Source organism: Zingiber officinale, chromosome 9B, assembly GCF_018446385.1.
Source record: "Zingiber officinale cultivar Zhangliang chromosome 9B, Zo_v1.1, whole genome shotgun sequence".
NCBI lineage: Eukaryota > Viridiplantae > Streptophyta > Magnoliopsida > Zingiberales > Zingiberaceae > Zingiber > Zingiber officinale.
Genome location: NC_056003.1, coordinates 28,198,846 through 28,215,768, shown reverse-complemented (window position 1 = coordinate 28,215,768; position 16,923 = coordinate 28,198,846). Strand labels below are relative to the sequence as shown.

General features: G+C 33.1%; 1 protein-coding gene across 2 annotated transcripts in view; it reads right to left on the bottom strand.

Annotated features, from left to right (window-relative positions):
- Positions 1–777: 777 nt before the first annotated feature.
- Positions 778–16,923, bottom strand: part of LOC122024895 (anaphase-promoting complex subunit 6-like) — a 33,675-nt gene continuing 17,529 nt past the window's right edge. Inside the window, exons 8-17 of one of the 2 annotated variants that reach the window (XM_042583622.1) lie at positions 16,727–16,852; positions 16,023–16,097; positions 13,152–13,277; positions 12,295–12,364; positions 8,853–8,935; positions 8,356–8,437; positions 7,231–7,330; positions 2,552–2,587; positions 1,823–2,033; positions 778–1,009 (exon numbers count right to left, since the gene is read on the bottom strand). In XM_042583622.1, coding sequence (XP_042439556.1) covers positions 7,301–7,330; positions 8,356–8,437; positions 8,853–8,935; positions 12,295–12,364; positions 13,152–13,277; positions 16,023–16,097; positions 16,727–16,852 — 592 coding nt within the window. In that variant the 3' untranslated portion in view covers positions 778–1,009; positions 1,823–2,033; positions 2,552–2,587; positions 7,231–7,300. Of the gene's footprint in view, positions 1,010–1,822; positions 2,034–2,551; positions 2,588–7,230; positions 7,331–8,323; positions 8,438–8,852; positions 8,936–12,294; positions 12,365–13,151; positions 13,278–16,022; positions 16,098–16,726; positions 16,853–16,923 lie in introns of both variants that reach the window. The other variant, XM_042583621.1, reaches the window with a different exon arrangement.

Sequence of the window (16,923 nt, the reverse complement as noted above, 5' to 3'; positions counted from 1 at the left end):
TTTAAATATAAATAAAAATTGAATCTAATAATATAGGAGCATCCATACAAGGGACTAGATAAAATTTAGTTGCTAACTTGATATGTCCAAATTCATTGCAAGCTCAAAATTAATTATGCATCCAAATGAAGATCGATCAGACATAGGTGAACCAACGCGGATCATTAAGAAAATGGCCGCAATGAAGAACATAATGAACACACATTTGTATAGATCAAATTTATCCACCAATCCAATCATGTCGTAAGAGATCGGGGAAAACTGGCATGTACATTAATGCACGATGACATCTTCAGCGTCAAACTGACGTCCAGAATGATCAACTGGTGCAAAATAACGTTTGTATACATATTTTGGTGGGTAGAAACCCTCGAACATCAATGCTCAGGCTTTTTGAGCATCAGTCTTGCTCAGAAACATTAGCAAAACACCTTTTCTTTTTCTGTCTGCTGTTTGTGTTTACCTCTAAAAGTTGCTGGAATGCAGCCCAAATGAATCATGAGCCACGAAAGCAAGACATGAGAACTGGCCAATCGCATGATTAGGCCTAACTGATAAATAATAACTTACTCACCTAAGCTTTGGACAAGGCTTCTAAGTCATTTTGTTAAGATGAAAGAGCAAATTGCTAATTATAATTTCAACACAGAAACTTTGCAACAAATTTAATCAAAAATCTCAAATTCCATGTTCTCAAAGGTGCTGAGAAAGAAAAGCGGCACTAACAGAGCAAGCCGAGCCATAAGCAGAGGCAACGGCCTTCAGATTCAGAGGGTCTCAACAAAAAATTAGACACCTGAAACATTTGTGCCATAAAAATTTACAATAGAGATATATTCGAGGAGAATAAAATTAAGAAACATTAATGTGTCGAATTTTAGAGGCAAAAATATATCATCAATGAATTTTTACACAGATTGCTTGTTAAAAGATCTGAGACATCCGAATTACTAGTTTCCACTCGACAAATCGAGGTGCCTTCCAACTTCGCTTTCTCATCTTCTGGAACCTATACAATTACTTGGCATTAGAAAACGTTATTCAATTTAGGTTTGTCTTCACTTCTTGTCACAAGGAATGAGAGTTACAGTTCAACATATTGAGGTTTAGAAATTAACATATCACAAGTGACAAGGAACGAGAATGGTAAAACGAACTTGTGGAATTACTGGAAATAACAAAATAAAAGAAATAACACTAATATATGAGAGTAATTAAGTCGTCTAATGGTTGATAAAATAAATTTTTTTTAAAAAAAGTTCCATGGACGTTTTTTTTTAATTTGCAACCGGTATCCAACTTAAGCCGATTAATCCTGTGAATAACCGGTCCAGCCCCACGAAAATTTTCACCAAACACCGGGATAAATCGAGAAGCACTCACAACGGACGGCTCATAAGCTCAACATTCTTAGGTCATCTACCCATTAAAAGAAATTCATCCATTCGCTGAAGCTAGGACTCGATCCTTAGATGCCGAGAAAATTGAGAAAGTGCCCTACTACTACACCATTACTCTAGGGGCAACATGGACATCTTTAAATATAGTTAGAAGAGTGAAATATATTAAAATAGAACCTGCAGGATAAAGGGAAACAAAGAAAAGATTACTTAACATAATAAACAATAATTTCTGTAATTATAACATTACTAGTTAATTTCATTAATTTGAATATTCCAGGCCGTTATAAAACTCAATAGAGGGACAAGTATGGTTAGATGACGACATAGAAAGTATTTGAAGTTCTTGAAACATGCAGATACTCCTAAATCTAAATGTGAAAATGATAAACGAAATAACAAGCAAAAGAAGCATATATTACCTGCAAATATTATTTCTCACCCTCGAACAATTGTTAACTAATCTTGAAAGCTTTCTCGGAGCATATAAGCTTAATAGATGAGCATCATACACAGGCACATATGATACATACAAATAAGTTATTTACGATGATCTGTATTTCTGATGTCATCCTCAAGAGCAAGAGCCAGCATTTCTGTACAGAACTGATCGTTTGGATCAAGCCAGAGAGCCTGTTGAATGAAACATATAGATCTTGTGATCGTGCACCATGCAAAAACCAACAGAATAAAAGAATGTGGTAGACAAAATTCATAAAATCATCAAGTGACTATGAGATAGAGAGAAAAAAATTCTACCCTTCTTTTCAAAGAAAAAGGGCAACTCTTTGTGTGCCCCTTTCCTTATACCCCACTTTCACCCTCCCTCCTATTCACTATAAAGAAAGATAGCCCCTATATCGCAAGAGATTTTAGTCATCTAAAAATCTATCAAGCCTCTAGATCACTATTGTACCACTGTACAAAGTGTATATTAACATTTCCCGACAAATAACACAGAAATGGATAGGTATCAACTATCAATCAGTTTTTAGTAACTAAAGTAACAAGTTAAAATAGACAAAAAATATCCTAAAGATCGTGCATTATGCTAACGTACAGGAATTGGAAAGACTAATAAAAGTTGAATTTAGAATACTGATAAATCAAGTAAATGAAGACCGTCAATTTGAATTACTATGTGAACTCACTTTGTGGTAGTAGGTTATTGCGGCATCATAATTGTCCTGTGCAAAGTAAAACAAATAGTCAGAAACATGCATATATTAGGCAATTGAACCGATAGAGTATTTACTGTGGCTAAGATTTTTAATATACAAGCATCTAATTGATGAATACTAAAAAATGTATTGGCTGCAGGAAACTAAGTTTCATCATTTACTTATTGTCAATCTGTATGAAGATAGCACTAATCTTCCGAGCATAGTTATTTATGGTGTGAGGTATCCAAAAATGTATAGGTGATGTGGGCCTGAGGTGCTAGGTGCAAGGTGAGGCGCACATCTTATTGAAATAAGACGTTTTGGGTATAAAATTTTATAATTCAAACATATATAGGGAATTTCTATCAACACATTTCACTAACAAAATTTAAATATTTCGCAAATAATTAAACAATCATATAAATAAAAAATTTGCTAACATTCAAATATTGAAATAGTTTATCTTCATAATCAAAATCAAACTTCAAATTAAATCTATGAGGGAAAAAAAATATACCGTTATGACGAAACAAAAGGAGTAAAGCATGAAAGTGTAGCCAAATCCAAAAGACCGATGTTGATGTTGTAGGCAAGAGAAGAGTTCACATGCGAGAAGGAAGGGGAGGGGAGGTTGATGCTGGTTTTTTAGGGAGAGGAAGAGTCACGCAGAGACAATCAGTGAAATAAATTTGCAATGGACTAATGTTGATGTTCATTTTCTAGGGGAGAAGAAGAGTCATGCATGAAATGTGTCAGATGCATGCAAATTAATGCAACCTAATTAATTTAAAAAGTAATTAAAATATGGGTTGAGCTTTTAAAAAAATTAAAACTTCAATAAGGCAAAGAAAATCGTGCCTTAAGCACGCCTTAACCTTTCCAAAGGCACGCACTTCAATCAAGTATTACGCCTGGATCAATGCAATCACAAATGGCGTGCTTAGCTGCACCTTGCGCCTAGGCGTAGCCAAGCGCATGCTTTTCATCAAAAGCAAGCATCTAAGAGGCAACTGAACCTGTGGGACATCACTGTAGCTAAGTTGCTCAAAAACAAATGTCTCACTTATCATTAAATATAAAATTGTTCCCAAGGGGAATTGAATTCTAGTATTGTCTTACTAGTTTATATATTATTCACATATAAAATAATACAACTCTCATACTACAACAACAACAACCAAGCCTTATCCCACTAGGTGGGGTTGGCTATATGGATCCTTTTACGCCATTGAGCTGTATCTTCTACTATATCATCATCTATACTTAAATAAATTTTATCTTGTTTTATTGTTGCTAATCAAGTCTTTTTTAGTCTTCCTCTTCCTCATTTGATATGCATGTTTGTCATAGTTTCGCGTCGCCTAACTGGAGTATTTATTGGTCGTCTAAGTATATATTTGTACCATCTTAAACGTGTCTCTCGGAGATTTCCCTCAATAGATGCAACTCCGACTTTCTCTCTAATGTTCTTATTTCTTATTCTGTCCATCCTCGTGTGTCCATACATCCACTTTAACATTCTCATCTCTACAACTCGCATCTTCCACTCATGTGCTCGAGTCATAGCCCATACAACATAGCAGGTCTAACTACAATTTTGTAGAACTTTCTTTTAAGTTTTAGAGGTACTTTACGATCACATAAACACCTGACGCTCTTCTCCATTTCAAGCATCATATTTGTATTATATTTAAAACATCTCTCTTAATCCCTCTATCATTTTGTAAAAATGATTCTAAATATTTAAACCTCTCAGCTTCGGACAGTCCATCATCTCCTATCTTAACAATTGTTTCATTACGTCTAATATTGCTAAATTTAAATTCCATATATTTTATCTTTATTCTACTAAGTCTAAAACATTTTCATTCTAGTGTTTCCTGCCAAGATTCTAGTTTAGCATTTACTCCTTCACATGTTTCATCTATAAAAATAATATCATCTGCCAACAACATATACCACAGTACTGTATCTTGAATGTGTGTAGTGAGTTCATCCATAATTAGTGTAAAAAGATAGAGGCTTAGAGTTGATCCTTGGTCTACCCAATCTTTATTGGAAATGTTTTAGTTACTCCACCTGATGTCTTTACTTGGTCATTACATCCTCGTACATATCCTTAATTAGTTCAATATATGTTATGTTAACACCTCTCTTTTCTAGAATTCTCCATATGATTTTTCTTGGGACTCTATCATAAGTTTTTTCTAAGTCAATGAATACCATGTATAGATCTTATTTTTACTCCCGTTATTTTTCAATTAGTTGTCTAAGAAAATGTATAGTTTTTATTATCGACCTTCCCAGCATGAACCCAAGTTGTTTTTTCTATTACTTTTTTCCCAAAGTTTCATGGTATGATCCATTAGTTTAACACCCCTATAGTTTTCTACTTCTGAAGTTTGAATTCTACGATAAAAATTTAAATTACTATGCTCATTTGACCTACTTAAATTACCTAAGTTAAGTTGGTCACCTAAACCTTCATTAACAAATTGATGAAAATACCTCTTCCACCACTCTTTTATTTCTCAATCGTTTACTACTACTCTATTATATTCATCTTTAATACATTTTATTTAGATAACATCTCTTTTTTCCTTTCTCTCACTTTAGTTATTCTATAAATGTCTCTTTCCCCTTCTTTTGTATCCAATTTTTGATATAATCGTTCAAAAGTCTCATTCTTTACTGCATTCACTACTTTCTTAGCCTCTTTCTTGGTTATTATATATTTTTTTAAGTTTTTCTTGTTCTTACAAATATATAATTCCATATAAGCTGTTCGTTTTTCCTTCACTTTCTCTTGTACTTTCTCATTCCACCACCAAGATTCCTTAGTGGTGCATATCCCTTTGACTCACCAAGTACACTCTTAGCTACTATTTTCAACTTTGATAAAATCTTATCCCATGTAGTATTAGAGTCACCATATATTTCACCTAATACTTGTACTCCTACTTTCTCATTAAATATATTTTACTTCTCATCCTTTAACTTCCACCACTTAATTCTAAAAGTCGTATATATTTTTTTTCTATTAATATTATACTTGAGACGTATATCCAACACTACTAACCTATGTTGGGTAGTTAAGCTTTCTCCAGGAATGACCTTGTAATATTTACAAATCTTTCTATTCTTTTCCCTAACCATAAGAAAATCAATTTGCGATTTATTATTCCCACTTTTGAACGTGACTAAGTATTTTTCTCTTTCTTAAAAAACGTATTACTTAATATAAGGTCATATGCTATCGCAAAATCTAATATAGTTTTCTCTTCTTCATTTCTCGTTCGAAACCCATAACTCCCATATACCCTCTCATATTCCTCATTTTTCACTCCGACATATCCATTTAGATCATCTCCTATTAAAATCATTTCATTTAGCAGAATGTTTTGTAATATTTCATCTAAGTTGTCCCAACACAGTAATATTTGATATAATTCTAAAATAACTAAAGGAAAACAGTAATAGTTAAATTTAACCCATTAAAATCTAGAAGCTTTGGAAAATTAAATTAAACTCAATATATTATAAATTACACTGCAATCACTATTAAAAAAGGATGGGCATTATAGAATCCAACACAAATATATAGGATAAAGAAGTGCAATCTCAAAAATTTGGCAGAGACATAGAAGAAGAAAATTATCACATGGAGGCATAAAGTTAATGAAGAGAAATAATGGATTAAATAAAGGGGAGAGGGAGGGGAGGGCTGTGCCATAGATCAGGATTTAGAATATCTCATCTCCCCACTCAACAATGTTGTGTTCTTGGTAGGAGAGATGTAGATAAGGAATATACAGAAAAGGGATCTAATCTGAGAATATTTGAATTTTAAATTTGAATTTCGATTCAAGTTGTTTGGCAATCAATTTATTTTGACTTGTCATCTTTCAATTTAGGTAATCAATTAATGGAGATGATATTATTTTCTGATTTGTTTATTTTTTTTCTAGTTTTTGTTAGGCATGAATCTATAAGTCACAGCCACCATGTGATTCACAACTTCCAGTTAATACGAATTTTCACTTTCAGTTCTCAATGTCCTTGTGAGGCTTTAGTTCTTGTTTATGCTGTGTTGCTTCATCTATACTTTTATGATGGAATATTATATTATTTTACATATTTGTTGGGTACCACAATTATTCTAAATCAGAATTCGTTTTTAACATATTTTAGAATTTTCTATTTGAACCTTATGATGAAACAATTAGAATTGAATTCGCTAATATAAATCTACACAAAGCTAGTAGTTATATTCCAAGATAAAAGTAGTTAAAACAAAGTAGCACCTGTTGATTTTCTTTTTCGAATTTTCTTCCTTTAGTGTGCATTTTCTATGGACATGATTAATCAAAGATGCAATTAAAACATGTTGAACGATTTGTACTGCCAAGCTGTTTAGAAAACCAAGTGTCTAGGTAACCGATTTATGTATGGAAATCAATTACTGATAGAAAACATAGCATTCTGACACTTATATGTTAAGAAAAATAAGGGCAGAAGCAGTTATCTTCTTTTCCAACCTTTTTTCTCAGATATTTAGTTTCCTTTGGAATACATGCCCCAAAGCAAATTATGATTTATGAGCACGTACCTATTTATGACAACTTGGTGAAAAAGGCTACAAAGTTAACAAAAATGTAAAACGATACCTGCAGATGAAAAGTATATGCCAGACCAGCAAATGTGTCAAAATTGCGAGTAGAAAGAGCAAGAGCCTTTTCATAACAAGAGATAGCCTTGTAGAACCTCCTGAAAATATTCATGGAACAAAATTACATAATATTATTATATGATTTAAGACCATCGTGTTTCTCAATTTCAATGTATTCTCCTCCACTGGAGAAAATCCGTCAACAGATAAGGGTGCAACAAAGTTGATATAAATTGAGATTTATAGTGCCATTTCTTCAAAAATCTGTTATATAAGCATTTAGAGACCTATGGAGATGCAGTCTGTTACATGCATGCTCAAAGACCTACAGAGATGCAGTCATTTTCATGAGTGCTCTGGAACGAACTTCAAATCTTTTAAAAGCTGTCTAAAAAATTTCTAAAGAAATTGTAGATTACAGATCATGGCATTACAACATGATACATCTTCAATAGCAAGATTTGAAATCTCAAGTCGTGCCAATGTTTCAATTTTTGTTCGGAAGATACTATTTCAGTATCATGCCGACGTTCCGATGTATGGTGTCAGTGATAAATTAGAGGGGGAAGGAGAAAGGAAATGAAGAAGAAAAAAGATAACCTATACAGTTAAGTTCAATATTTGTTTTCTATCTATGATTTTCATATTAACTTGTATGGAGACAAACTACAAAATACAAAAAATAACATCATTATCTCAATTTTAGCATATTAAGGGGCGTCGAGAGTTGATATTAAATAATAATCGTTGACAACACAATGACCTAGGAGACATTATCTCGGTGCCGAGTAATATTGACTTTTGGTAATTTATCAAAAACTTTAAACTATGAATATCACGAGTGATAATATTTAGCATAATATTTTGCATAAAGTTCAATGATCATGTAGTCAATTCCAAATAGTTGGAATTAACACAATTTGGTTATGCACACAACAATTTGTCCTACACAATTTAAATTAAAACCTGTTTGGTATGACCTCAGTTAATTGAAAATGCATAACAATGACATGCACTTAGATACAAATCAAGAATTGATAAAGTAGTTCCTGAAGATACAAGTGCATCAGTAAGTGGTTGAGAAATAGTACTTTAGTTTTCTTAATGCATGTGCGAGGTTTACCAAAGTTGGTTCCCACATCTCACTCAATGACGATGGCACACAATCCAGAGTCATCTCAAACCATTGAACTGCTTTCTGATACCTGGAACAAGAGAAGAAATTGGATCGTTGAAGATCAATAAACAATATATCCACCAAAAATATTGAAGAAGCCTATGCTATGGTTATATTCAATTTGAGAAACAACTTAAATTACCAAAATATCTCAAACATGGACTCTTCATTTACTTTGTCCCTTTCTCAAACACTAACAATCGTTGACACTTGACACCTAAATTGATCACGTACAAAAATTTATAAAAATAACCATATGGGACACTTGGAAATTCACACTCATATCTGATAATCATACCCATATCTGAGTAACATAGAGTATACCAACAAAACCACATTAATGTATATTGAATGGTGCCTACAATAATTTCTTGATGTAAAGAATGTACAAAGTACAAACTGCAAGGTTGGTCAAAGTAGAATCAAAAGGTAACTTTTCTTACTCCCTCATATGATAAGCGACAACTCCAAGTTCATTGTATACAAGTGGATCAGAAGGGCATATCCTTTTTGCCTGCAAAAAGAACTGAAGAGAAAGAACATTAAGAAATTTTCAATAAACAGAGTGGTGGTTAGCACGTCAAAAATTATATGAAACATAGGTTTCTAAATCTCCTCTAGTCATATGGAAAATGAACCTGTGTTGCACAAACAGGTTTTTAGCAAGCACTCTTAAAAAACCAGTATCTTATCGTAAGAATAAGATGCTCATTTTACATAACAAGCACTCTTCCAGAACCACAATCACATACTTCATTTTTGTCCAAATCATATTCCTCCTTTTCACATACCCAAAATACCTGGTTTGCCAAAAAAAACCTCTTTCTTTTCCAATTCTTTTGATAACAAAGTTGCTCATTTTAAGTAAAACTAGATATAACTTAAATTCTCCCCCAGTTTCTCCATTTGGAAGAGATCATTTTGTCTCTCTCCCTTAATTGAAAGAAAACTTTCCCCTCAACATCTCTCAGTTAGGAATCAAACTCTCTACTTTTCTCACTTTTCAAAAGAAATGGATGTCTCTCTTGTCCACTTTCTCTATATTTGGAAAGAAATTGACTGCTCTTGCTCACACAATTTGGAACTTTTACACCACCTCTTCTTAGATCTGGAAGTTTATAGGATCTTAATATCTCCTCCATCCCTCCTCCCAATTTAGTATTGAGAAGCTTTAGTCACTGCTGGCTTGTTTTAGAAGGCCATTTACACTGAAGAAGAAAGGTGATCAATCTCCACCCGACCCAACCCCCCCCCCCTCCTCTATGTCTTCCTCCCTTGTTTATTTGACCAGCCCCTGCGCTTGTGCACGGGAGTAATCAACAAGGCATCATGTGGCTTGGTGTATTCAACAACAAGCAAACAAATTTGAATTGAGTTCTCGATGGCATCTTGCCATGTTGATAGAGGATCTGAATGTTATATTTTATCCTCCTTTTCTATTAGATTTTCTTTAAAATCTTTATGTTTTGTCTTAGGACAGGACAGATGCATAGAGGGATAGAGACGACAGTTTCAGATCAAGTGTTTGTCATCAACATATATCTTTTTAGGGGTAGATTCCTAGCCTTTGCATAAAGGGAGCAAGCTTGAAGAGCATGTTCTTTAGCAATATTAAGTGAAACATGAGTTGCAATTGGATCCTCACAATTATTTAAGAAATTTGCTTCCCAAAAATTTTCTGAATATGTTGGAGAGAATTCATGAGATAATGGAAATGTGTCAAAGAATTCTTTTGAGATGAATTAAGAGCTTCCTTATGTATTTCAGGAAGACACAAATCTAACCATTGACTTTCTTCCACCATCAAAACTCATCTACCACAAAGGCATTGGATCATTGACATGTGATTGTCTGAAAAAATGAAACATGGAATTCAAATAGCAGCATTCTTTTCTGATGAAAACTTTAACTAATTTGAGAATAATTTATACTATAAAAACAAGGAAGTGATGACCATTCTCATCTATATATTCCAAAGAATTTGGAGTGGATTGATATGGTCTCACTTTTAAATAGGCATGGTAAATTTCATCTCTTTGAATGATTGGATGATTGCATATAGATTGATAGATATCAAAATTACAACCCAAAGAGGATGCATCAAACTATTTAGTTTCAAGATGAGGAAACTCTTTGTGAGGGTGCCCTATATCATTCATATGTAGTATGGACACTCACAAGTAATTGCTGTGTTAATGAATTATTCTTTTTACAAGTTCTCTTGTTCATTTAAATAGTTGTAATAAAAGTCCATATAGTACTATTGTATAAGTGTATCATCCAGCATGATGTCATGATAGTAATACATGTAAGTCGCACTATTGTAAGTAACACTATTAATATGTCCCTGGTTAAATTACTATCGAGCCTGAATATTGACAATTATGGATAGATTGATACGCATAATGCCTCTACTGTAGGATAGCAGTAAGGTATTCTCACGCCATGTTAATGCTTAGACAGTATGTAAATGGGTTGGTGAAGAATCCATCAGACGTAAATATCCATGAGAACCCATATGGTATTTGCTTAGCATCTATAAAATCTCATACATTCCAGATGCAACTAGTCCTTAGACTTAAGGGCGTGACTACCACCACATATGAGGACCATACTTTCACACTTGTAGGGTGGGCCCTATGTGAAGCTGGATATACACTCATTGTTGGATGTAGCACAAGTTGTATAGAAGTAGGTGCTTAGTCGGCAAAGAACTTATCACTCATTGTAGGAGATATGTCACAGCTCTATTCTGTGGAAAATCTCAAGGAATTTGTGCACGATGTTAGAGAAACTGAGATGGGTATCAATTCACTTTTAACCCAGTAGATTAATTCACTTTCAAGCGAGTGGATCATTATGGGATGTCAAATGACATTGCAACATGGGCTAAAGGGATAATCATTATTCCATCCCCTAATTCACATCATGACATAGGAGAATAACAAATCATCATGACTTACAACAATATTGTGTAGAAAAGGGCACTCATGACTTGCATATAAAAATTGATAAAGTGAATCTTTATCCAGGATTTAACAATTTGATCATTTATCGTATGCAACCAAGAATTATGCAAGCCTACAGAGTTACATGTACAATTTATGAACCCTTGACACATAGTTGCATAGTACAATAGAAAAAATATTATCTAATTAGGGCCAATGTAGTAATTAACTAATATGATTATTAAGTGATTTAATTATAATAAAAATAAAAGATTCATTTATTAAATTAACATATGAAGAACTAAATTGAAAAGGCAATTATGATTCATTTATTAAATCTTAAAATTGGAATTGTATTCCAATGGGATTATTTTATAAGTGTTCAATTAGAAATTAATTAGATTTAAGAATTATTTTATAGTTAAAAAAGTCTAACTTATTTATTGAAGTAATTGAGACATGAAATTAATTGGGGAGATTTATGAAGATAAAAAAAGATGGAATTTCTCTCTCTCTCTCTCATTGCCCAACCACCCCATGTTAAAAAGGGGTGGTTGGCCACCACTTTAGTTGAAGAGGCTCAAATAGTCAAACTCCACTCTCCCTCTGTGTCTCTCCATCCTCTATGTGGAGATTTGGACAATTCCGCTCTCCTTGTTCTTTGTTTAAGAGTTAATTGAAAGCCTACCTTGTGATTGTTCAAGAGTTAAATGGTCACCACTTCTTTAAAAAAAATATTTATCTATCAAGATATTAACACATCTATCTATTGTCACATTTGAGGGAGTCTCACAGATAACATAGAGACTAGACATTTGTATATTTTGTCACCTATCATTATCAAAGATGCACCAAAACACCAATTAGATCAGAACTAAGAACAATAAACAGATATCAAAACAAATATATTGCGATCTTAGAGTAGAAAAAAACTTACTTGTTCTGCAAGCTTGTAATTATGTGTTTGCATGTATTCCATTCCAATATAGAGGGTTGGCAAGTGACACCTGTGTTAAATTCTAGGTAAGAATATGATCATCAATAGGAAATCACATGTAAAAATCAAATCTGCACCACAAATAGTAGAAGTACTTGATCAAACTTGATATGAGTACATAATCCAAGACTCAGTCAGAATCCGCCAACTTATATAAGGTAATTAGGAAAATTTCAGTTAACAACTTTTCAAATCAAATGATATTGAGCATGGTTCCCATCCCTTCTGAAGAAAAATGGGGTATTTTTGCCAAGTGTGCTCAATTTTATTAGTCAATTCTGCCAAAAACTCAACATTAGCTAGAGGAATGAGCACATATCACACTTTTTTAAAACCGTACAAGAAAGAATTTGATTTGGCTAGACATGTGCGGTTGATAAACAAGGATAAATTTTTTTAGAGTGCATTCTTAAACAATCAAACATGATTTCCTAGGATATATTATAAACATTAGGGTCAGGATTGGAGAATGTTTAATAACTTATGAAAATTGCACTCCTTTGTCTAACTGATTGGCATTTGCAATTTAATAATTTTTGGAAATATCAATACTCAAGATGGGAATCACAAAAGAATATTTACTGGAATCAAATTTAAAGCCAATAGCTACGACAAGGAATTATCAAAGCAGAGCCATTGGCTTGGGGCAAAACCTCTTAATAGTACTGTAGAATTAACAAGTAGCTATGGCTCTTTCTAAGATTAATGGCCCATTACATGTTTCAAACGAAAAAAAAAATCTGATGCTAGCATGGATTTGTTAGAATGACCACATTAAAAAGCAATAGCTAGTTTACCCAGGAAACAAACGAGCTCCTGTGCGGAATGCAGCCATTGCTTGTTCACCCTCACTTTGTGCAGCATAAGCATTACCAATACCTATCCAAGCAGGTGGAAATGCCCCATCCAAGGTGGTAGCCTTGCTGCCAAGAATCATGAGATTGATTTTTTACATTGATTTTGATGGATGTAAAGATCAATTAATAAACCAACTTAAACTTATTCGGATGAGGAAAATGCGGTAAAAAAACAAATATAGTGAAATTATGAGCAAATATTAGTGTGAACTTTTGACATAAAATGGAAAACAATCAAAGTAAAAACTAGAGAATCTAATAATTAGAGCTTCATTCAAAGGAGTTTGTGCAATTGATACTAAGATTGAATAGTTCCTTGAGGATAGCATTGAGTATCTTGTAATTTGTATTAAGAAAAATTAAGTTATGTTGAACATCTAACAAAAAGATGCTTTGAACCTTCCACAGGATTTTAGATAGAACTATAATGACAAGCACTTAACTACTCCAAAATCTCACACATTTGCTAAAACGGATGAAATATTGAATTGTACATGAAGAGTTAGAATTAATGTATTAGATATAAGATTAGGCATGGCTTAGACTAATTTATATCTAATATTTTATTGAATAACTCCATAAACTGGAGCATAAATACTATCTAGGTTCAGCTTGTTACATATACTATAAAAAAATCATAAGAAAGGATAAAAGTGATTTAAACGCAATGACAACGAAAGCCAAGATACAAGAGTAGTGCAGCAGCATGACAATGCAAGACCCAAGATTGATCTTTAAAGGAATCTTGTCTGTCATAAAGGCATTTAAAAGGTGAATCTGATGATGACCGTCAAAAGACTTGATATCCAACAAAGTGAAGTAAATGATGATCTTTGATGGACTTTGATATGATCTTCTTAACTTCCCCTCAAGCTAGAGACACAGCAGCATTCTGAAATTTCTGAGGATGGATGACAACTATCAAAGAGTTGAAAAGAGAAATAGAATAGGGGTGGTTCAATACAATATATCAAACCCTAAACCCGTATACCGTACCGAAAAATTCAGTATAAAAAAAATTCATACCGATACCGTACCGAAATTTCAGCATGGTATAAATTTCATACCATTTATATTAAAATTTCAGTATTGGTACAGTAGACCGATACCGAAAAATTTAGTAGAGTATAATATCATACCAAAATTTTAAGTATACCGATAATATTGGTAATGATTTGGTATATTTCGGTACGGTGCGGTATACCGAATTTTCAGTATTTTTCCCCACCCCTAAAATAGATAGATTATGGTTTCAACATCTATTCTTGAACAAGGAGTTAATATTGAATAAGAGACTTCGTAAAGGTTGATATTACTCCAAGAGAGATGTCAAGGAGAGACTAAATTCTAACATCTATTCAAGAATAGAAGGAAATCAAAAATATTATATATACATATATACATGAAATTGCAGGCAACGAAAAAAAGTGTTGATGATAAATAGAGACTAAGGTTCCAATAATTCATTTAGAAAGAGAAGAATGCCAATAGGTGCTGGTCATTTTTCACCAAGAAAGGAAATAGATGGTGAAAATTGCAAACAATAACTAGTCTCATCTTGTATCGCCCACACAAACAAGTGAAAGAAAGGCAGGATATCTAACTTCTAACAAAACATAAGACCAAGTGAAGGATGAAGAAGAAACTTAGAGACCTTTTGTGTAATTTTCTCTTTATTTTTCTATGTTTAAAAAAATCTGCCCACACCTTTTTTATCTCCTACCTCTCTTTATGCATCTTCCCCTTCTCTTTTTGTTTGTCAAGCTTTTTTTTTCTCAAGTTTCTCCTTTTCTTTTTTGTTCCACCCTCCTCTTTTATAGGAAATCTACTCTCTTTTAAAAAAAATGAAAAGTTCTTTTAAAAAAATAAATAAATAAATGCTTGAATTGGTACCTATGGCTATAAGAAGACGATTGAATATTTGGACAAAAATTTATAAAATGTCAAGTCTACAAAGTGCTAGGACCAGTTCTTGAATTGAAGGTGGTTGTACTAGATCAAGTGCGGTACCCACAGAGGGCCTATGGATCCTGCAGTTCTCCTTTATGCAATAGATTTATTCAGAATCTAGGCAGTGAAGAGGATTCTGCATTTCTTCTGGTGATTAAAGGCAGAAGATCCGGACGGAAGAGCGCCATTAATCCCACTTATGCATGGGCAGATATATAATGTAATGCTGATTCTATGATCAAATCGGGTAGAAATTGTTGGTGGACTGCATATTTACTGGATGGTGCAGATTTACAGAAACACACTATTAAGACAAAGCATAGAGAGGGGAGGAAAAAATCAGGAACTCAATGGTGGCGGATGGTAAAACCAAAAGTAACTCCTTCGTGTAGGCAAATTCTACAAGAAAAACTTGTAAAAAAAAGGTCTGCAGAGAGGAGGCAAGGTGTTGTGAATTGTAGTGAAAAATAGCAGAAGAAAAGGAAATTAGCAGTTTGATCCATAAAGGAAGAGCGTGCCTTCATATTAATTTCAGCCCCCCTTTAAGGGGATTGAAAAATAAAACCTAAACCAAGAACAGGTCATTCAGGATAGCAGCTGAAAAGGATGAAATATTGTATTATACATGAATAAAATTACAACTTATATATCTATATCCCTTACCCAAAACCATTCTATCTAAAACTTGGGCATAAGACTAGTATGTCTTAAACCAAGTTATCCTAATATTTTTGTCCAACAATGTCAATAGCAAGAGAAAGGATGACCATGTTCTGAGCAAAGCTAATCTCGATAAAGAACTTAGGCTAATATAATACAAAACTATGAAGGAAAACAAGATCTGAGAGTTGTAGCAATTACCAAAAGTATCTCCGTGACTGGTCATATTTCTTGATACAATAGTAGTAACATCCAACAGCAAACCAGGACAGAGCTCTAGAAAGATGTTAAAACAAATAATGAGCATAATACCCAATAACTGTGACTACAGTTGGAAAAGAAAAAAAACACTAAGCATTTAGCAGTTTAATAATCCACAATTGATTTAAAGGGAAAAAGATAACTTGCAAAGATAGTCGTAAGACAATGCAAAGAAACAACAAAAAGAAAATAAAATAAAAACAAATGAATATAAACATATCAGAAGCAAAGAGAAATGATGAAAATTGTTCACAATCTAGAAACAAACAACAGAGATTCATCAGCAGTAAATTAAGAAGAAAATACAATTCAGATAGGTTCTTGCACACCTATAGTTTTCCTTTGATTACAGTGTATCTACAGAAACAGAAGTTCAGTTTTAGAAGTTTTAACTTCATAACAGATGTAATCGCTATATCAAGAAGTCAATCAAAATTTAATATCATAAAAACAAGTATTGTTTATGAACTACTTTTCAGATTCCAACCATAACTTTGGGAAAACACTTAACCAAAACAATCTATAAATTCCAAACCAACTTCTACAAATGCAATCTGTCTGTATTTTGTTTTACATCAAATACATTCTTGATAATGATTGATCGAAGAACCTTGAAGCTAACAAAACTTCTTACATTTACTTACTTTTGAGGATAATCTTTCACCAAATTGCAGGACATCAGATAGAGATCATTTGAGCGACCAAGCTCCATTGCAGCCGCTAAATGAACTAATGTACATTTAAAATGGTAAGGATCTCTTTCTAATACCCTGAAAGAAGCATTGACTCAGTACAATAAAAACTAAATATGTTAAATTTGAATAGGGTAGAAGCATGGCTG